The sequence below is a fragment of the Colletes latitarsis genome, chromosome 4 (assembly GCF_051014445.1).
Source record: "Colletes latitarsis isolate SP2378_abdomen chromosome 4, iyColLati1, whole genome shotgun sequence".
Lineage (NCBI taxonomy): Eukaryota > Metazoa > Arthropoda > Insecta > Hymenoptera > Colletidae > Colletes > Colletes latitarsis.
In genome coordinates this window covers 41189500-41212490 of record NC_135137.1, presented here as the reverse complement: position 1 = coordinate 41212490, position 22991 = coordinate 41189500, and the positions used below count along the sequence as shown (strand labels likewise).

The 22991-nt window shown below is 45.0% G+C and overlaps 1 protein-coding gene across 1 annotated transcript in view; it reads right to left on the bottom strand.

The window, feature by feature from the left end:
* The window catches only part of LOC143340928 (CD151 antigen), a 75954-nt gene that overhangs the window by 9389 nt on the left and 43574 nt on the right, over positions 1–22991 (bottom strand). The window contains exons 3-4 of the mRNA XM_076763363.1: positions 22452–22656; positions 7196–7387 (exon numbers count right to left, since the gene is read on the bottom strand). Of these exons, the coding sequence (XP_076619478.1) occupies positions 7196–7387; positions 22452–22571 (312 nt within the window). The 5' untranslated portion in view covers positions 22572–22656. The remainder of the gene's footprint in view (positions 1–7195; positions 7388–22451; positions 22657–22991) is intronic.

Sequence of the window (22991 nt, the reverse complement as noted above, 5' to 3'; positions counted from 1 at the left end):
AACGCTGAAGCGGAGGGACCGGAAATCAAGATCCTCCGGGTCGAGCGGTATCAACAATCCGATTTCGCGGGACGGAAGTAATTCTTTTTGCTCGGCTCGCGATCTTGCAATATCGAGGACCGGTGCAAGATAAAATGAAAAATCCCCGGATAATCGCGCAACGAGGACCGGATTCGAGGGAACCGCGAGCGATATTACGTGAAAATTCATTACGTCCAACGGGACGCGAAATTAGAACCGCTACAAACGATACAAACAGGAAGGGATTTTAAAATGCTCGCGGCAGGTTCGCGCTGCTCCTTTATTCCCCAGTTAATCTTTGTTATACGAATGTTCATTACCGAGCTTTTCAGTTATTCCTCCTTAAAATTGCCAAGTTCAACTCGCTTCTGTGTTCCCGAAACAAATTTCTCGCTGGTCGACAACGAACTAACGCGGCTATTTTGAAAACCTTCAAGGAACGAATTACCGCGATAGCGTAAAAGCAGAGCATCGCAAAGTGCATTGAAATCGAGGGAGATTACGTTGGAAAAATGGAAGCAATTTGAAACCCCAAAATGGGAGGTTCTCGCGTTTGCCCCGAGAATTTTTCAAATTACTTCGAGAATGAATATTATTTATTGTACAAAAATTATTTAACAACCCGGAACAAGCGTACCAAAGAAAATTATATCGTCGAAAGATTGGGGAACTTTCTATAGGAGTTACGTAATCTTGTGTTCCGCCACAGAGATCCACGATCCTTGGATCTATCTGTAAATAAGAGTCTTTCCACGCGTCTAATTCACAGCACTGTATCTCCCTCTTTTATTCTGTTTAATCAATATTAAAATTGGAAAAAAGTTGGCGATACAGTTCGCCGGCGTGGCAAGCGCAACGAACCTCGTTAAAGTTGTCGGGGAACGAGTGGACGTAAAAGGAGATCCTCCTTCGAGGATCATCGGCGATATCTCCTTGTTAAAACGTGTCCACGTCGAGGAGTAACGAGCCGGCTCGATAGCGAATCTCGGCATCATTCGTCGCTCCATTTACCTTCTAGACGCGTGGAACGATATCCTGATCACGGTTACGGCGCATAAACTGACCACCGTTTATGGCCCAAAAATGTACGCGCAAAGGATCGACCACTTAAACGTTGCGGTTCGGGAATAAGTGGAAGAAGCGCGCCATACTCAGACTCCCAATTCGAGTTCGTGCGTGTAACTTTCTCGTTATCGAAGATAAAATTAATTTTTATCTGTTCTTTAACCATTAAAGGAACATTTATTCAGAACTTGCAGAACGATCGTGTGACTTTCGGTGGTGGTTTTCTACGCGACCACATCTCGTCAATTAATTTCTACGATGTACGCTAAATCGAACAAATAAAATTGCGTGCATGCATATTTATAGTCGGCTGTAAAACCGAGTATACGCCAACCATGGATTCTGGTTATTTCGATTTAAAAAAAAAAAAAACGGACCATATTTCAACGATATCTTTCACTGTTATTTTTTCCGACCAGAAACCACGGGGTCTTTAAACTTGCATGCGCGGAATTTTATTTATTTCGAAGGAGTTTTTTAACTATTTGTACGAGAATGGCGAGAAACTTCTACCAATTTAAGTGGTTCACCCCAGCTTATCCTTTTATATACAGGGTGTTCGGCCAACCCTGGGAAAAATTTTAATAGAGGATTCTAGAGGCCAAAATAAGACGAAAATCAAGAATACCAATTTGTTGATGGAGGCTTCGTTAAAAAGTTATTAACAATTAAATTCAAAAATTTCAAATCGTTCTGAAAAAATTATTTTCGATTGCAGGGATCAATTATAATCATTTTTGGTCAATAGACATACTTCCGAAATCCTACCCAGTTACGAGAAAAAAATTCGAGAAGGTGTGAAATTTTTCGACAAAATTAAAAAATTTCAAATCGTTCTAAAAAAATTATTTCTAGATTCTGGGGTCAAATACAACTATTTTTGGTGAATACACATACCCTCGAAATCCTACCCACTTTCGAGAAAAAAATTCAGTACTGTCGGAACTTTAAACGTTAACAACTGTTTAACGAAGCTTTCATCAACAAATTGGTATTCTCGATTTTCGTCTTATTTTGGGGTGGCCAAACACCCTGTATATTTACAGTAGATACGCTCGTCCTCTGGAAGGATAAATGGCAGCGAAGCCTTTTTGCTCGCTTTGCAACGCACGTTAAGGAACAAAAGGCGGAGGATAAATCCTTTCTCAGGAGGGCCTCGTTACCGGTAACCATATCGATACGCGCTCTTAGAAACCATCGTATCCGCGTGTAAACGATGCGTCCGTAATGGTAAACGGTTCGAAAGTTTACGGAACTCTTGCCGCGGGAAATTGGCGATCCCGTTCGATTTAAAGTTCCCCCGACCCTTCGCAATCGTAACTTTCGACTCTGAGCCTTTTGCGCCTCTCGCGAATAAACCTACGACGCGGTAAAACACGCCTCACGTGTTTCGAGTTCCGGGGCTAATTCAAGTCTGAGGGGTGGCGTCTTTAAATCTTTGCGAACGAGTCGGTGTTTAAAGTTTCACCTCCGAATTCGCTGCAATTTATACAGAGCGTTGCCGAACCGAGCACCGGGGAGCGACTGAATCTGCATGGGAAATTAAGTCGAGAACGCGGAGTGACATTTGTTCGTACGGAAGTTTCGTTACCGAATAAATCGTCGTCGGAAAACTCGTCGACTAGGCGTTCGCTACGCTCTGGACGAGTCTCCGTCCCGTATGCATTCGTAAACACTATTACTGGGCGTGGCTTGTCATAATATTAACCCTTTTATTTATTCGACGCCTCAAGATCGGTGCTCGTGGGCTGAAGGTAATAAATGTATCTCAAATTTTATACTGGTTGATCCCTAGAACCAACGAATGTAGCCACGGTCAACGATCGCGACAGAATCTTGGTCAATAAACGAGGCACTAGTGTTCTAACAGGAAGAAAACTATCAGGGACTTATCGAATAACAAAATTGAGTGCTACATCGGTTCTAATAGTAGTCACTCTGCATTTTCGACTCATTTTTTCACACAGATTCGCCCCTTTTCAGGTCGCATCGTCGATTCGAAAGAGACTTCGTACAACGACCGTTTCACGAAGTGACCAAATTGGAGCAGTTTTTTTACGGTTGGTCGGTGGCGATATTTCATTTCTCCGAGATAATACGGACCCCTGGCGTATTTCAAACACTCGTGGATCCTCGATATCCAGGAGACTTTGGTCGCGAGGCCAGATCTCTCGGTTCTTTTTGCGAGGGACGCCTGTCGTCGACGGTTCCGCCAGGAACGGGCCGAGCGTTCGAGCACTTCGGATTTAATGTCTTCATAATTACACGGTCCCGACTGGCAGAGTTATTCCGTCGTGCTCGTTGCTTTCTTGCAGCGCAAATCATTTCGTAGCGCTCTCGAGGGACTTCGAGGCGTTCTGTCCCGGTCCACCCGTTATAGCTTCGGGAATCGTCCCGGTAATCTTCTTGTCAAGCGTCCGTACGCGGACGAGGAAGTTGCGTTTAATTAAAGAGAGCCAAACCGACCGACTATGCAAAGCAAAAGTTGCTTTCTTTATTTGTACACTCTCGGATCCGCCTCCTGGGAAATAAAAGCACACTCTAGACAGCGACTCAAACAAGAAATTACAGCTCCCACAATTTTCGATATTATAGCCAAAAAAAAATACTGTATATGCTCAGGAGGTGAGGAAACATATCTGCAAAATCTCAATGTAAAACAGCTTGTCTAGCACCGAGAAAAAAATCGCAAAGAGAGTCGAGAAAATGTGAGTCTAGACCAGCAACGTCCCCTCGCATGAAAAGTTACAACTCTCATAATTTTCGATATTATTGCCCCAGAAAAATACTGTATATGCTCAGGGGGTGAGGAAATATACCTGCAAAATCTCAATGTAAAATAGCTTGTCTAGCATCGAGAAAAAAATCGCGAAGAGAGTCGAGAGTATGGCAGAAAAAGGACACCCCTTGGCGCGCATCGGTTCGAATCGTGGAATCTTTGGGGCGCTCCGCCACCCCTTTGACGGGCGATCTTATTGCGCTTACGCGTCCGGGAATAAATTGGCCGTAAGTGCGGCGATCGGCCGTTGGATACTTAGGAAGTAATGCGGTCTCGCCCGAAGCATTCGGTACGCTGAAACTGGTTCGAAACCAGTCAGAGGCGTCGAGAGCTGTCCCGGCGATTCCAGCCTCGCGATACGTCATTCACAGGGGGAAAAAGCCCAAGAACGAACGAAACGAACACCAAGGGTTCGAGATATGAAAACTAATTGGATTCGTACTCGTTAATATTGCTTTTGTAATTGTTGCGTCGCGACGCGGCGAGAATGGCACTCGATCCGGTGACCGTCGTTCATTAACGTTGCTCGCGGTGGAAAATGTTAATAATTCGCGTTCCAATGACGTTACGCCGACGCATTGTGGCACGACGGTCGCGAGTTTGCCGTCCCATTCGCAACGACCTGTTATTTATCGTCGCTGCAAACCAGCATTCGACGCGTAACGTTTCGACGACGAATTGGCTTTCGGAACCGGAGACGATGTGTCCCCTGCAATTTAAACTTGGACGTTACGGGATCGATCGCGATGGAAACGGGACCCTAAATCGAGAGGGATCCGGAACTGACTGGAACTACGCGGTTCGCGACGGTTGTTACTGCGATTTAACTATCATTTATGTGGAATTAAACGTAAGCCAGTCCGGTTACGTTGGGAGCCTCAATGGAAGCACGAGATACCAGACACGGTAGCGCGCTAATTCTCGATTAAGTCCGATTTATAGTTTCACGGAAAGAGCTAGTTTTCAGACGTAGAAACTCCGGGGCCGATTTTAAAGGAGAGGGATTGATACTGTCGTTACGGTAGTTCCGTGGATCTTTACGAGATTCGATTACGTTTCTTTTTACGAAATCTATTTCTATCTATCGTAGCCACGCACAACTGGAAGTTATCAAATACACGAACGCGAATCGAATTGTTTGAAGAGAAAGCAAAGGAGAAACGATAGGAAGTATAAAATCTTACCGTATAATTTTACTTGAGAATCTCTCGAGCGTGTCGTAAATATCGCGAATTCGAAGTTAATATATTTTCCCGGGCAACAAAGTACCCCCGGTACTCAACGTTGAAGGGGAATATTATAAATTGCAACAACCCGGGCGAGACTAAAGCGTAATTTATCAATTTTTTTCCATCCGATTCCGTGAGCTCGTATTAATGTCCATTAAGCTACCGGTGCACGAGCGAACGGTGCATCTCCTTCCGGTGAAATATGCACTGTTACGGATAAGTAAAGCAGCTTTTAAACATATATCATTCTCTTTAACGTCGGGGCAACGTTCTCCTTCTCCGGAAGAAGGAATCGGTTCCGTATTCCGCTCGTCGAACTACCACGCGACAGGCTTTACGAGCAATTTCATCGAAAACACGCATCCCCTTTGTATCTTGCGGCTAATTTTGTTCCAGGTAGAAATTTTTTTAAGTACGCGTCTGTATGTGTTTAGCTTTGAGGTTGTTAAAACTGTTATTCGGTCGCCAGCAACGCGATCAACAAGGGGAGACTTTCCCAACTAGTTCGAGCAACGATCGCGGAGGCAATCGGCCATATTGTGGTCGCGTAAAATACAGTTTCGCCTTGCAAAAACTGTATCGAAATACTTGAATTCGATAACAATGAGAAATGCCATTGCACATTCTTTGCCCTGATAGAATCGTTCGATTATTTCGGTGTAAATTGAAAGAAGAAATTTCGAATTATCCACGGTTCAGGCGAATGATCGATAGTCGAGAGCGAGGGTAGCAGCACTTTAAAATACGCGGTACACCTTTCCCTCATTTTCATCGTGAAAGCAACCATAATAGCGAACAAAGTCTCTTAAGCCTCGGGCGATGATGTCGGAGGCAGCGGTCCAAGTCAAAGGAAAGCTCAGCCCCCCACGGCTGAGAAAAAACCCCGGTGAATTCGCGCTGAAACTGCCCCGGAAACGAAACTCCGCGAAATCTTTTCTTTTTTTTTTTTTACGCGTTCAAACGAGAACTGCGAACCACGCTCAGCGGCCGTTTACGCTTTTCATTACCTTTGCAAGTATCTTTTCTTTGCCTCGAACCACCCCGACTACGAGCGGGTTATTTATTAACGGAAATCAGACCTTTCCTCGAGAAGACGAATGATATCGAACACGTATGCAAAAATAAAAACACCGGTGCAACGAAGAAGAACTGAATTTTCAACGTTCGACCTTTCGCCAAGCCCGAGATAAAATCCTCGATAATTCCAAAGTTACGGACGAAATTCAGCGATATTCTACGGAGGTTCTAAAGCAAACATAAAAACACGCGACAACAATGGCTGATTCGCGGCTGAAATTGAATAGAATATGAATTCTGGCGCCGGAACGCGAGAAGCAGCCCTCAGAGTGTTCGCGTCGAACAGAATTTGCGAAAGTTTCGCAAACGATCCGGAGCGCATCTGGCGTCAGGGAAGTACAGGTAATTTCAAAAGCGACAGCTATGCGCGTAGCGACTGGGTTTCTGGCCTCCTTTATCCTCGGCTCTATCCGCGCACGTACGTTAGCCAGAACGTGGGAATTAATTAATCAGACAATAGCGGGATCGCACTGATAAATGGCTGAGACGGAAGAGCGTGATCGATAAGAGACACCGAGCCAACGTCAACGGTGTTATACATTCCCCGAGAATCCGCGAGACCGATGGGAAACGTTTACCTGTTTCATCGACTCTGCACCGGAGACGAGAACGACCTCGAGTAAAATATTCCATCGATATGAAACACTGATCGATCGTTCGACGAACGGAGTAAATTTTATTTTCGTTTGTCAAGACATTTATTCGCGAACCTATACATCGCATATTGTATTTTTGATTATAATAAAGTAACATATTTAACACGCTTTAGGCTATACACTTTGGACTATGATTTATTAATCTAATGTACAACAATATTCGTTGTTTGTAAAGGAAATTTGCCCGACTCTGAATTAACAAATGTTCGCGTTTGGAATTTTGTAAAGTGATAGTAACGACACGAAATGTTAGGAATTGTTTTCTAGTTTAGTAGACCTATCTTGGAATTGTTATTTACGAAAATTTTGATACGTTGGACGCGTTGATCGCGAGGAGTGGCGAACGGATGTATTTGTCGGTTACTCACTATGAGAAGAACGCATCTATTTTCAGCAGTTACACCGCCGCATCCGAGCCAGCTACCGACCACAGCCAGGACACCAGCAACGATCAAAGCGTAAGCTAGCATCGGGTACGTACTAGTCATCATCAGGGACACGTAGCTGTGCTTCGAAATCACCGTCCAGATACCGATGCCGCCCACAACCAGTCCAGACAGCTGAAACAAAAATAAACGACGTTCAAGGCTCTGCTTACTGTTAACCCTTAATTGGTCGCTGCTCGTTCGCGTCGATAAGGACTAGATTGATTCGAACCTGTTTCTTCTCCTCGACGCTGGAGAGATAATTTTTTTTCACGACCAACAGGAATAGTCCTTCGAGCGAGATACTTCTTAAGTGACATTTCTAATCGATATCGGTATTCTAGTTCATAATGACTCGGAGTATACAACTTCTTAACGTTTAATTCAAATCTACTATGATATAACTGTGTCGAATGCTACAATTCGTATCGTCGCACTAATAAAATTTAATATAAATTGTTGGCAAAATAATAATTATGAGTTCTGTAGTTTGAATATGGAATCTGACACGTGTAAAATTGATCTTGGGCTCGATCAAGCAGATGACATCGCAACGTTCGGAGTTTCGAAAGATTAGATAAAATTGATGGCGCGTATGTATTGGCTAGTATATTAATCTCGAGTCTATTGATTAGCAATTATGCTAACTGTCGACCATAGGCTATATCCGAGGAATGCTCACGGTAAGCCTCCAACGTCATTTGCGGTTCACGTAGCGCTCGCTCCGGGCGATCAACGCGTGTTTCGGATTCGAATAACTACATCTAATTGGCTTTGAACGAAATCTAATATGATTACATTACAGGGCCAATATGGTTATGAAATCAGGTGTTAGAGAAACTAATGACACGTCGATACGCTAGCTGGAATATTCCGCAAATTGCAACAAGTGACAAATTAATATTTATATCGACCTGCTTTGGCTCGCGATACTAACAATCCTATCACAATACTGAACTCGGAACATTGCTCTACTTTTTCACATTGAAACATGTACGCTATAGGCAGTCTCTAAATGCATCTAAATAATTGTCAATTGTCTCTTTTATTACCCCGTTGACGTTAACAAACATCATCGAACAAGAATAATCACCCGATACACCGAGTTATGCAGACACATACGATATAGTAGATGGATAGAGGGTAATTTAAATTGTATTTACATTAAAATATAAACCGGGGTTCCGCACGTACAACGATTTGGAGGTCCGTTGCGCAATCCCCGACGTGTCAAACGCGGTTTCGAGAGTTCCATTAATCGCATCGCGTGCGATCAAAGTTGTATTCGTCGGGGCAAGAAGCCCGACAATATCGTTCCGTTCCAATTAATTCATCCGGATTCGAAACACGTGCCCCTCCCTCCCACCCTTCGACTTCCACGCGCGGACGGAATAACGACGCGCTGTAATCTGCTCGCCGCGGCGTCTTCGATACGATCTTCTCGGACAGAACGTTTTATTCAGCGCGATATCGAAGCTCGAATCCCGTTGAATTCCATCGCGGCGCACCAGCCGGAGATATCGTTTCCCGCCCACGGACAGCTGCCGCGCAGGCGACCAACAAAACGTTGTTGATAACTGCACGCGTCAAACGTCCTTCGCTATCGTTTCGCTGGTCGATTTATCTTTTATTTCCCCCCCCCCCCTATTCAGTTTCCTTTTTTTTTTTTGTTGCACCGATGTCCCTCAATTTTTTTTCTCCGTGACATCGGTCGCGTCGTCGAACGCCACCCGCGGGAACGACGGCCCCGGAAGGCATCCGGGGAAATATACGAGCCACGCTGACATAAATATCGGTCGACGCGCGATATTTACGGTATCGAGGAATGCGCGATACGTGGGCAGCGCGAACCGTGCCGCACAATGGCCAAGTTTCTATCGCGAGTTGCGAGAAACCGAGTCCTCGACGACGCCGCACCCAGAAAACGCCGACAACGACCATTTTTGGCGATTCGGTGGAGGAAGAAGAATCCTACGATCGATCGATAACCCTAGTCTTCGATCCTACCGACATGTTTTCCAATTAGATTCGATCGAAACGAAGGGGAACCCAAGATGCACCGGGAAGTACCCTTCCTCGAGTTGGTGGTAAATCTTTACCCGGCCACGACTGTTATATTTTTAATTTAAACATCGATCGATGACCGTAGTCTTCGATCCTACCTACGTATTTTCTAATTAGAGGACATGGTTGCTAAATTAGACTCGATCGAAAGTTATATTTTTAATTTAAACGCAAAATACAGAAGAATGGGTTTCCCTGAGACTGCCAACGAAACTCCTTACCAGCTATTTTTGGTTCTTCGTCGAGTGATATGTTCTCTTAACAGTTCGCGTCCATTTCAATTAGGCAGCGCTTTGGCCCTTGTTCTCCGATAGCATCGTTCCGTTCCAAAGTTTTGGCTCCGCTAGATACACATCGAGCCGCAGATGGTGCTTAACGCGTTAAGTTCGAGGAGAATGAATCTTTGTACCCCGAGCGGCTCGACTGATTACGCCAGCCATCCGACAGCCATAAAGTTCTAGATCCTAATCCCTGCCCGGCAGACAATGAACCTCCATACACGTGTAATCGCATCGTAAAGGATCAACGTTGCCTCGGATAACTTTTCGGTCATTACCGATCTACTTGCTCGTTTCGAGTCAAACTTTCGAAATGTGTTACTCGTCACGGCGAGCTTCTGGAGGTCCAGTCAGAGGAGAGTCCATAGTTCCCGAGATGATCTTATCTCCGTTAAATAATTTAGCCTACACCCACAAACTGCACCTTCCAAACAGGGATCCATCACAACCTATTTGTCTTAGATAGTATCTTGTGGTGTTTCTCCGCTACTAGGAATTATGGAAATTGTGTACGCTATATTAAAGTAAACAGAAGTAAGCTCCACCCTCTAATAATAGGATACTCTGGAAACACTAACTATAACCCTTGAGTGGACTCCCAATCTCAACTGAATTATTTCACTTAATATTAAAAATCAACTTTCCTTTGAAGCATTTAAAAAATAATGACCTAACAGATATAGACCCCGATAATCCACTTAATATGGTGCAAAAATTCCACTCTTTTATAACCCCAGAGAAATCTGTGGGGTTTCGTTTGGAAGTGTAAATATCCTAAAATACCAATGGCGGACTGAATCGACAGTCGTGAGAAACAATCGTCCGTAGCCGGCCACGCGACGTCGATTTCTTTCGACAAAAAAATTACGAAACGCTTTTATCAAGGATCTAGGGATGAAGTTTCGCCAGGAGCGAAGGCAAACGAGGATTTGCATCCCCCCGACCGATCGATATTCTTCTATCGGGTTCGTTGATCGGGGGACGAGCGTTTCACCGATTCTTTCAGAGCCGATACGACGAAACCGCACCCACGCATTAGACCGTATATCTTCGAGGGAAGAATCCGGGGCCAGGAATGTTTCGAGTCCAAGTCGATACGACCCGGCTACGTATTTATTTCTCTGCGGTGTGTTCGAACCCGAAGTGGCTCGTGTACGGGGCTCCACACGAAGTAGGAACCCCAACTCCCTGCAGGGAGGCTGCACAGAGTCGCCGCTGGACGAGCCCAGCAATTTATTATTTTATCATTGTCCCGAAGGCAGCCACGTATCGCCGCTACGACGTCATAAATCCTCGACGCCGCGCCGTGTCGATGCTCTTTGCCTCTCTGCGTATCGGGTCATTTCCTACCTAATATCGACCCTTATCTCGCTTACGTAACAATGGTATCGCGCTTACGCTCGAAACGATCGCGAATTAACACGTTCATTGCTAAACCGAACCCCTCGAATTGCCCACGAAAACCGAAACTTTGTTTCTAGACAATTGGGAAACTAGCATACCTACAATTTCTCATTCGACTTATTTTTGCAGCCTCGTTAAAATTCAAGAGTCCTATCTAGATTTATTCTTTTTAACATCTAATCTTGAGAATTAATTTGTTTAGCTTCTTAGTAAAAAATTTGGATGACGTGGCAGTCAATGTGTTGATTCAATTTCTAGGCCTTCTTTATTATTATTTTTTAATATGAAAACCGTAGCATTGCCTTGAGGATCTGCACGTATGTTTACTGAAGAGAGTCCCACTATGAGGGCAGTCCTATCTAAGGCAATTTCTAAGCCTTTCTCGTTGAATTTTTTAAAAGAGAAACGTAAACTATTTTGTATCGAGATTCCGTGTATATATTAAGTAATGTTTTGAGCATGCACAGAATTTTTTTCGAGCACCATGGGGGTAGTCCAGGTAAGTTTTGGGCCATTTATTTATTATGACGAGGAAACCGTCCCACGAGAATATGTATGAGATGAATTTTCTCTCCCTTCGTATCTTCGCGTTCGAAGGAGAACAAAACGATTCATGGTCAGCATTCGCCGAGGAGTATTTATAACACGTTCAGACTAAGATTGTTTGCGCTCGCGTACTCTTTGAGATTGTTTACAACCATATGGGTATCGCCATGGAACAGCGCGATAAGTTAACGGTACTTCAAATAAACCATCGTTGATTCACGGATTTCCAGCGAGACGCTCCAACATCGTGTCTCGGTTGTCCCCCGAACAATGGATCGAACGTCGTTGAAATCCGGACGGGAATCTCGTAAACCGCCATCGTATTAACGATATATTCTCGCGAGAGGAAAGCAGGTCGAGTTGCAACGCATAATATAAATATGATCTATACTCTATGATTCGAAAACGGTGAAGTCCCAACTCGCGTCAAGTACCGAGATATTCCGAACAGTTGTAACTTTGTACGAGAACAGACTATGCCGAGTGGTATGTTTTGAAGACGCGAAGGTTTCGAATGTTTAGAAAGTGTTCGGTAGTTCGGCATAACAAGAAACTAGCTAAACAGACGTCTGGTTATCTAACGTTCTCTATGCAAATAATTTCCTCCAGAACGCCAAGGCTAGAATCGTATTCGAGCCACCCATTAACATACGACAAAATTTCACCAAGAAATACCTTAACGGCGATAAAATAGAGGGCCACTTGGACTTGAATCGAACCGAAAATAAGAGCTGAATTACCACGTTCTCTTTATCTGACTCTTCTCAATTAGGACCGAGTGTTTGTAGGCGTTCGAGGTCCAGGTATAGGCGCGAGACGTTTGTTCGGAACAGCCTAAAAGCCCCGTTTGGACAGGTTTTCCGGAATTCTAGGAGTAACGTACGCCCCCGCTCTTTCCCCCTCCGTGTTCGTCCCGTTTCTCTCGCGGCCCCGTGCTTCTCCCGGGTTATGAATTCGAAAAGCAAATAAAGAGTCGAATATCTAACGGGGCTGCACGGTCATCCTTTTACAGCGTTTTACGCGCCACCTGACAGTCGATGGGGCAGAAAATTCATTTCGATCTTGCGACGATTCGACGGGAACGAGAAATCTAAATCGTATCCGAGCGAAACGTCCCTATATTCCGCCACCGGAACGATAAACTTTCCCTGTGCAACGATGCACGATGCAGTTTGCCTCGATTCTTGCATCAATTTGCGTTAGGGATACTTGCGACGGAACCGCCATAACCATTGTTTACGATCCTTCGGCTCCAGCGATCGTTAACTCCATAATTTCCGTAATTAATCCCTCAAAATTGCTCAGTCATTGCTTAGAAGTAGAACAAACGTACTAATTGTCGTAAAAAAAACAGGTCACAAATATTTGGTCATTGATACGTTATTTCAGTACGTTTTACAACTTTTTCCATACGACAGAGGAGCCAAGAAAGTTCGAAACTTCGGTTGGGCCAAAGTTAAAGCATTCAGAGTTCGAAACAAAAGATAGCACGAAGAAAATTTAATTTTAAACGTTAATGACACCTACGCTCTCATAAGTAGAACAAAAAGCGAACATAGAAAAACTCGGAGTTTTAATCAAACAACAGACACGGATACAAAGTTACTCCAGGATCAAAACGTGCCTAATTTATGACAGAACCAAAGTTCCATCGTAAGTACGCGTGTTCGAGCAACGTAATCGTAGTCACCGAGAAAGATACTCGAGCAATTTGACCCATTAGTTCTTTAACAATTTTTAAACCCGCTAAATCTGTCCCTTCGTAGCTGCCTGACGCGCCCTATAGTAATCCTTTCGTCCGACGGGCATAAAATATTGCACCGCTAATTCCATAAATCGTGGCATACCCTCTCTTGAATTTTTGCCAAGATTTATAGGAACGGTAACGAGGCTCGAGTCGTAACTCGCGAGATACGATTACGACCAGCGAGCTAAGCTACAACGGCAGTAGTATTCTTTTTCTCCTCGGAAATAAAATATCTCCGCCGTGTGGGCGATTCGATCCAGGGTCTCAATCTTCCCGAAAACCGTCAAACATCTCCGCCAAGCACCAAACGCACGAAGAAACAAGTTTTCCGTTTCCCCAACCAAACATAAATCTTCTCTTTTCTCCAGACTTTCCTCAATCGGAACGAATGAATGCGAAATTGAGATCGATGGATACTATTTGTTCGAAACGATCATAAATGATTGAAAAACGTTAAAGCAACGTGAGCTAATTATGGAGTGAACACGGACGCGTGCGTTTTTTGCTACTTTAACGTGGCTCGACGGGATTCGTTCTACCCGGATCAGCGGATTTTAATTGAAACGGAATTTTCGCGGTTACGTAATGAACGCTTTTCGCGTCGAACTACGTACCGGCTCCAACCGGGGATGCGTCTAATTTTAAATCCTGTTGTAGGCTGGTCACTGCATCCACAAGTTATGCGTAAATAAGAATTCGCCCGCGTGAATGCGCTCGATATACAGGGTGTTTACTTACGGATGGGTAATCCTGTTTTAAGGGATGATGTCGAAATAGGAGAAAAATCAAGCGTGATGAAATTGCGTTCGTGGCTTCTTTGCCTTTTGACCTCCATGGTCGCCTATACCCAACGTGCCATATATATTCGTAAAACGAATATAAAACGAAAGGAGTTTACCAAATATTAATCGACCAACGAATATTTTAAACCCGCTTGTAAAATTTGTATTGGTTGTTCGTCGAATAAAATTCGCTTTGGTTTCGAAAATATACGAGTTTAAAATTTAGGAGTTCAATATGTGGGACGCGCAGTTTAAATCACCGTCGTCGCAAATAAACGCTCTCATGAACGAGGAACGCGCGTTTACGTATATTCTCTATCGTTGAAAGTATCGGATTGTCGCATACGAAACGGCCGATTCCATAAACGCGCGCCGTTTTTCACAATTTCATGACTAAAAAGTTGCCGCCGTATGGTATTTACACAGTGCATCGATTCGAGGTTGGCCGAAAACCGCGCGATTTCGGGAATCGCCGCGAAATGATGCATCGCGGGTCAAAACGAACGAAATATAAAATACAACTCGCCCGCGAATTTAAATCGCGATATAATTTTCGAGTTTCGAAGCGACGGGGGCTCGTTCTATTTCCGTGGACGCGTAAAATTCCCGTGTTCCGGGTTGCCCGCGTAATTTTGGCACGCTCTGTACACGCTTCTCTATTAGTCGCAGAAATGTATCGAATGTCGGTCAACCTGTGGGCAGAGAGACAGGGATTTCAAACGTTCGAGCTCTTGTCTTGGCAGTAGCGAAGCTTCCTTGAAAACTCGACGCTTTCCTGAAACAACTTTTTACAAGAAAATGTTTTCACTCGACCCATTAGCCAGAATTATTCAAAATATTAGCATCGTGCAGATTTGTAAATGTTTGAATATTGGTAGCTTTGTTGTTTTATTACAGCGTACGACGTTCAGTGATTCCTCGATCTCGCCGGAGGGATATTTTCTGTTGCAGCTGCCGCGAACGAACGCGAGATATCATCGGTGCACCAGCGTGTTTCTTCCACTCTCTTGGCACAATACTCGCGTGTACGTTCTGTATACACAACGGCGCGCTAGCATGATTTACAGCGGGCGTTTTAAGGCCACCGGCGCCGCCGCGTAATTGTATTAATGATAAACATTTTCGTCGCTGCGTGCTCGCGTACGCGGTCCAGAAAATTAACCGCGAACGCGGCCCGACTTGGACGGAACGGCTAATTTAATGGAATCGTTTGTGGCGGAGTGCTTTATGATAATCACAGAACGGCTCAATTTCACACCGGACGATCGACTAGGAGTGGAAAACGTTAATAAACTCGAAACGCGATCTAAGAATCTCTAAAAGAAAGCGCTACTCGAGAAATTTTCATCGCGATCAGTGATATAATGTATTTTTAAAAACAAGACCTGATTCCATCGCCCAAAAAACCATAAAGTTCGAAGAAGAGGGATTTGTCAACGACTCAATTAGCCGTCAGAGGTCGAAAACACGCACATTCCGACCGGTTGAGCCTCTAATCTTCGAGGAGATCGATAGGTCAAAGAATTTCACAGCCGAGGAATGGCTCGCGAAGCTCCAGAACGCGCGACATTCCGTTCTTGTTCTTACGTGGATCCATCGATCGCGAACCGGTAGCCAGGCTGATCTAGAGCTGCGCGCGTTCGCGTTCCGCGACTAAGATCTTTCCAGCTCCGGCATAGCTCTGGCATTAATCGGTCGGAGCGAGGCGCGCGTTAGGCGAGAAAGGCAGCCAGTGTTCGAACGTTCCGGAGTCGAAGGTGGGCATCCCATTAGCATAAGAACCGAGAAAAATTTCTCCTCGAAGATAGCTAGGTCCCTTATTTACAACGTGTCAAGGGCAATCATTCTACTCGCTGGTTTGCTCTGCTCCCTCGATCGACCGAACAAACTCCCGAGAGCTTCGTTCTACGGTGAATCGAACCGTAAAAATAACGAAAACAGACTGCACGGAACCATGATTATTTATTAATTAGATTTAAGTCATCGACAAAGTTGCCAGAAATTGTAGGAATTCGAATACAAATTCTCGTTTCGATTGCTACAATTATACTTTGAGAGAGGTTCCAACGCAAGTTCCTTCGATCACTGGAACTCAATTGATTCTTTACATAAAATTTGGGTTTATTTTACAGATACGTTTCATATAGCCTTTCTCGTTCGAAGGATCTGAAAAGGACGAAATGTAAAAAGGAATTGCAGTGCCCAGAAATGGAGCGACGATTATGATGCTCAGACATTCCGAACTTCGCGCGACTAGCAACACGGAACAGCACATTAAAGGGTTACGAGACGATAAAGCCATTGAATAGCGTTTCACAGAGTGATAAAAGCCGAGCGTTGGTTTTCATTGCCGCGAACTAGATTCCATCACGGAACTGCGATTGCAAGCGTGAAACTGGCCCCCGCGCGTCCTCCGATCTTCAACATACAGTGTGATTCTGTTAACTGGACCAACCTATTCTTCCGTTCTAAGCAAAACTTTCCGCGATATTACACGAGAAACTCTTTATCTTCGGAAATACTGAAAATGCAGAAACCGTGTTGCAACCTTCGCGGGTCATGAATCTATTAAAAATGCATCGTGGACCGTAAATTTGATAAATATTACCGAGACGTTAATGCCAGTTTATCCCCTTCGTGGCACCTCTGTAGCCTGGTCCCACTCATAAGAATCATCCTGTACACCGAGATCCAATCTCAAAGCAGCACGTAAATCCTGCCCCGTCAGGCTGGAGAGAGTCGTTGCATCCCCGGGACGAAATTAGAATAATTACGTATTACATCCTGTCCCGTGGACGTTAAGAAAATCCAGGAGCCCCTCTTCCTTGCTCTTCGACGATCGCACGGACTTGGAGTACCGAGAGAAACAGCGAACTTGGACCCGCGCGAAAAATTCCACGGAACGTCCGGCTTCTTCGAGAAAGAATTTCCTTTTATTTTTCGTAGACTCTCGCGACGAACTCCCGACGACGACGACGACGACCGGGCAAAATTGCGTTTGACACGCGACGCGTAAACGCGTACTCGCTTCGCGGAGATTTCCGCGCGCGCCCGTAACACCTGGCCCAAGTTAGCGTGCCTAATCGAGACAGGTGCACCGGGAGACGCGTTTAGGAAAGACGCGAGACGCCAATTACACGGGGTTGGGTCTGGATTAGAGTGTAAAGGGGATCGTTGAAAAGTTTTACGAGTATTTAAATCGTTTTCTCGAAGCAACGATTCAGACCAGAGTTATTTTTGAGCTTTCAAAGGCGCCTGTAAAATCGACGATGGTGGATGGCGGCGAATGCAAGGTAATCGAACACGGTCGGGTACGTTAATTCAACGCACGATCGTCGCAAGGCGTGAAAGGGATTTCAGCGAAACAGAAGGACAACATCGCGCGAGTTCCCATTGGCTGTAGCTGGATGTTTCACGATCGACGAACGCGTCAAGTGCGATCTGTCGCCGGACGATGCACTGGCATGCACGCGCCTACGTGCGCACGAGCTGCACGGAAATGCAAGTGCCCCTGGGAATGCGCTAGGTGTCCCGTGGCACGTTCAAACCGGCGACCATCGCCTGCAACGGCCACTGGGATCGTTCGTCGGGAAACAAGCCGGATGACGATCATTTCGGTCGTTTAAAATACTCGTTTCGATTATGGATTGGCATTATGCAATTGCAACCGATACGTTTCAACCGCGAACCGTGCCAGGAAAACGTAACAAAATTGCCTCCGCATACCGAAACAAACGTTTCCAAACGTGGATCAAACATTGCTATCGCGAATTTCAAATTGCTATCGAGTCTAACCAAGTTTCAAGCGATCGAAAGTTGAAACGTTTGACGATACGTTGAATAGATTGGGCGTTAGAGTCGTCGTTCGTTTCGCTGTTTAGTTTGAGAGCGAGTAGAAATTACGGTACGTTAATGGCTGAATATATAACCCGGGTTGGCATCGCACGGTTCAAAACTTCCGACGACGGGCTTAAACAGGTCGCGCGGAATTATAACTATAATGACCCCCGGTAATACGATTGGACCACGCGGTGAGATAATCGTATTTTATTACGTGAACCAATGCGCTCCGGTTTTCACGAAGGAAGTGCCTTGATATTCGTTATTAGCGATCGTTAAAATTAATCCGGCTTAAGGGGCCAGCTAAGAGGATCGGAACACCGCCAATTTTCTTCGACAAAGTGTTACACGGCGCCGTGTTATTCTTCGCTCTACGAGCCAAGTTTTCGGACGGTGAAAAAAGTTTTCCGGGAGACAAAGTTTTCGTAGACGAAGAATTTACGAACTCCGGTCCACGGATCTTACGTACAATCGCGGGTAGATTAGTTCTCCAACAGGTTTTCCTGCAAACTTTTAAGACAAATTAATAACCTGGTCGTTTAAGGAAAAAAATTGAACGAGATTTCAATTTTTAAACAGGCATTCGTCGACTTAAAAATGGATCGAACAACGATAGCGAGGAAAAGAGACCTTCTCCGGCATTTTTCGCGGGCGACGAAGTTTAAGCCAACGTTGTTAATAACGCGTTACGTCGACATTTCTGAATGGCAGTAGACGCGACAATGAGCACCTCCCCGAGTCCTCGAATAACCATGCCCGAATACTCCGGGGCCATTATTAATCGGTAATTAGTAGCTCGCCCGACAAACCTGCCAACTGTATAATTAAGCCTTCCTGGGCGCTCGGTGATCTTTCGCGGAAAGTTCAGCGTCGATCGAACGACGCGTCGAAAATCGCAAACCCGAACAAAAAGCAAAATAACGATCCGGATCGCCTGAGCGTGGAGTATCCTTTGACCGTCTCGAGATCCGTCGCGTTTCTCGACGAGTAATTAAATCATCGATGGAACGGTTAATTAATCGATACGACGTATCGGAGGCGCGGAGAAAGGGGTCGACTGGCTTTTTGTACCTGTAATTTCCGGTTGTTAATAAATCGAAGTCGCGTAATAACCTGCTCGTACGGCCGCTACTAATTACTTAATCCCTCCTAATTCCCTCCCCGTCACCGCGAGCTTTCCGACGTGCTCGTTGATCCAACGAACTTCTTTCGTCGACATTTTTTACTTCTCGTTCGAATCGAGTGTGATATTGATCGTTCGCTCTTTATCTCGAGAAAACAGTTTACGAAAAAATGGCATAGTAATTAAACACCTTTTTGTATACAAATTTATATTTAGTTTCAATTAAATAAACAATTTATGATCCGGTTTTATCGCACACCAGTCGTACGATCAATAGGAAGTGCTGAAACTACTTTAGGTATGTAGCGTCAAAGTAAATGTGCGAATAAAGATAGAAGACAGCAAAAATTATAGTAGCTGGTATAGTCATTGGATAGAGGATGAAATGCCCTTTAAAATGAGCGTTTGTGAGAGTCGATAGCTTTATTAGTTCCGGAGATATAGCGATTTTAGTTTCAAGTCGATGCGGTGGCTAGTTACGGAAATATAAGGGTCCGAAGCGTTTGTTTACTTTTTTACTACGGCCTTGTCAAGGTCGTTGACCGCACGTGCTCGTAGTAAATAGTAAACGTGACGTCGCTCAGTCACTCGGTCAGTGGGTCAACGTGCGACAAGGAGGTCCGACGCGACGCGTCAGACGGAGACAGAGATAGTCGAATTAAGAAAAATTACCTTTTACATAAATTACGATATCTCGAAGACGGAAAGTCCGATCGACAAAAACCAAAAACCATTTTAAAGGGGAGGCTTTGCCGCCTCTAACGGTGGCTTAATAATGGATAAAGCACTAGTAGTTTCGGAACTGCACGCTTCCAAAGTTTAACTATTTTAATACGCGTAGTTAGACTGTTCTAAGACAGTAGAAACTGAAGATTCTCTTCTTTCGTTTATTTTTTATTTACATCGAAGGCTAACCAGAATTTGATACCAAATTTTGCCCAGTTTTTTACAAAAAAAATATAAATCACGCAATCGATCAGACCGGTCGTGATAGGCGAGGCAGACTACAGAAGTGAATATCGTAAAATTCATTGTACGTATACTGTAAGCAAAGTCGTGAAGGTAAGTGGCGCTAAAATAATATTGTACGTTAGAAATTCTAAACGAAATTTTAAAAACGGTCATTAGACCGAGTAGGTTTAGCGTTAAAGGAGTTCGAGGAGCGAAAAGTGAGAATACAGCGGTACAAGAGTGAACTATGGCCCCAATCGCAAGTATTCTGGCAAGAGTAAAGGCTCGAAGCCAAGGAATCCCGTAATTACATGCTCGCGGAGAGACAGCTCGATGCCTCGAGTAGCATCGAATCTTCAGACTTCGATCCGGCAAGGGTGACTGCACTTGCGAAAGCAATCAATGGTTGTAAACGCACGCGTTCAGCGACTGGCATTGTTGCACGGCCATTGTTCCCGGCCAGGTTATCGTTGCATTATCCCCGCATTATCGAGCCTTATTACGAGGCGAGTTTAAAGTCTGACATTCAGAACCGACGAGCGTAACGATGATCGCGCGACGATTTTGCAATCTCGAGTGTCTGGACGCGGCGGAAGTCGCCAAGTTCAGGAGTACCTCGCTAATATTGGACTTCTAAACGAATTAATAAAAATTTGGTAAAACTCTATCGATGGACCTTTTCTCGAGAGGTTAAGCCTTTGAGAAGAAGGCTGTTCAACGTTACTTTTACGCGATAAACCCTCGTCTGCTTTCAGACGCGCCATCCTCTGCGATCCATAACCCTACGCTGCCTTGCTTGCCTTGCTAAATCTGTTTGTGTTTGTATAATAACTTTAAGGTTGGGTAGGAAAGCAGCCTCGGACTGTACCTCGTTGTGCAGATTATTTTTCTATGTAACAATGTGTGCAAAATAAAGACGCCTGATGATATCGTCGTTAATAGTATTTCTTCGCTCGTTAAATAAAAAGTTCCGGACGATCGACTAAAATTCCAGCCATCTTGAAATCGCGGATAACTCGAAGCGAAACATCGTTTCCGCGAAGAGACGCCGTAGTTACGCGCGTTTTTCTTTCTTTCTGTTTTCTTGTTAAACATTTCCACTTGTTCGACGAACGGGTAGAGAAACGGGACGTCGTCGAACGGTCTAAAATTATGAAAAATGAGCCGCCGTGAAAAAGCGCCGACAATAACAGGGTACAAGGCTCGAACGAGACTCTTGCTTATTTTTAATCTCGCGAACGTACTCGCTGGGGGCCGCTTCTCAACGAGGCGACGACGTTTTATGCATTAAATTGCGATGCACCGCGAGGAGGGCTACCGATCGATTTGTACCGTCCTCTTCCTTTTGCGATCCCCTCTTCTCTCGATCCTGCCTCGCGATCGAGAACACGGACACGCGTTCGTCCATTGCTCGTTATTTATGCTCGCGTCGGTGTTCTTAAACGCTCGTTATACCGTGGTATTATCTACTTTTCGTTGACCTTACCACCTTCTGACCAGTTACGAGCAATTGAAACAAATTGTGCCGTACCTACGTCGTACCAGCTGCATTCTCAACGTCGTCGTCCGTTTCAAAATCAAAAATTTGCATGGAAACTGGACGCGTTGGCTGTCGGTGACCCGCTAAAAAATAATTCGGAACGTCTTCCAAGGTTCTGGAGACTGGGTAAATTCTGATTCGAGACTCTGGAGGAAGTGAGACGAAAATCTGTTAAAAAATCCGAGGTATGCTCCGAGCACAATCGTGTCTCCGGTCTTTTTATTCAGGTTGGTCGTAACGCGGCTGCACCTTACGGCGCGAACGAACTTCATTAGCATTTTATGGGATGTATCATCGCGTGGGTCAGGATGTTCGGTCGCCCGTTTACAACGGCCACGGCCGCGAGGCGAAAAGCGAAAGCTTGTTTCCGCGGCTGAAAGGTCTCTACGGGGCTGCGCGAAAATTGCACCATTAATTTTTGCGACGCCCATTCTCCCTTTCTCTCAGCCTTTGAATACTTCCTTCGCTCTACGTAGACGCGTCTCGCAACTACCCTTTACGCGTGGGAATTCCAACCCTTTTCTGCTCGATAATCATTTCAACGTTTCGGTCCGACCGACTCGGTAATTGAAAACGGAATTCTCATGAAAGAATACGATTATTTACGAAACAAGCCCCGTTTGAGATTGAGAAAATTCAGTAACTCGAATATTTTCCGTGCATTTTCCTAACGGTAAACTCTTTTAGAACTTTACAAATTAGAGCGTACGAAGAACGATATTCCGGGTAGAAAACGAGTTAAGAAGTCACGGGGATCCTAAAAATCCCAGCGCCAGACGTAATCGTCGATCGTTACACGCCGCGCGAGAGATCGCAGCGATAAAAATTACATCTCGGGCTGTAAACGCATCCCGAACCGTACGAGAGCATACTTAAACGGTTTATTATCGCGATTCATCGGGGTCGTAACCGAATGATACTTACGAACAACACAACGTTGTAAATGTGAAGAACGTATTTCAGGAAGTTCACGGAGCAGCAACCGTCGTCTCTGGTCCTCAGCCTCGTGGAAGTGCCAGGCAGCCTCTCGGCGCTTTTAGCCATGATTGGTTGATTCGTTTCTTCGTGTGTCTCCGTCGTGGTCGTCGTCGTCGTCGTCGTCGTCGTCGTCGTCACCTCGTCACCGACTCTGAAAGCACACGGAATTCGGTCGGTTAGAAAGCTTTCCGCGGTAACAGTCGTCCCCCGAAGAATGGAACGAAAGGATTGAATCGCTCGATGGAATTCGATCTCGTCGTTGCAACGAAATTGCGTTCCGCCTCGCCCCTATCCCCAACGATTTCTCACATTTCGAATTCCAACGGAGCGTCTCGCCCGTTCGAATACGCGGGTAAATCTATCTTCGTCCATCGTTTCGAGGGATTGGCGATCGTCCAACCGGACACCACGCACCGATAATATGTAATACACCGCTAACGAAATCGGATGAATTTCTCTCTACGTTCCGTGGAAATAAGTTCCGGG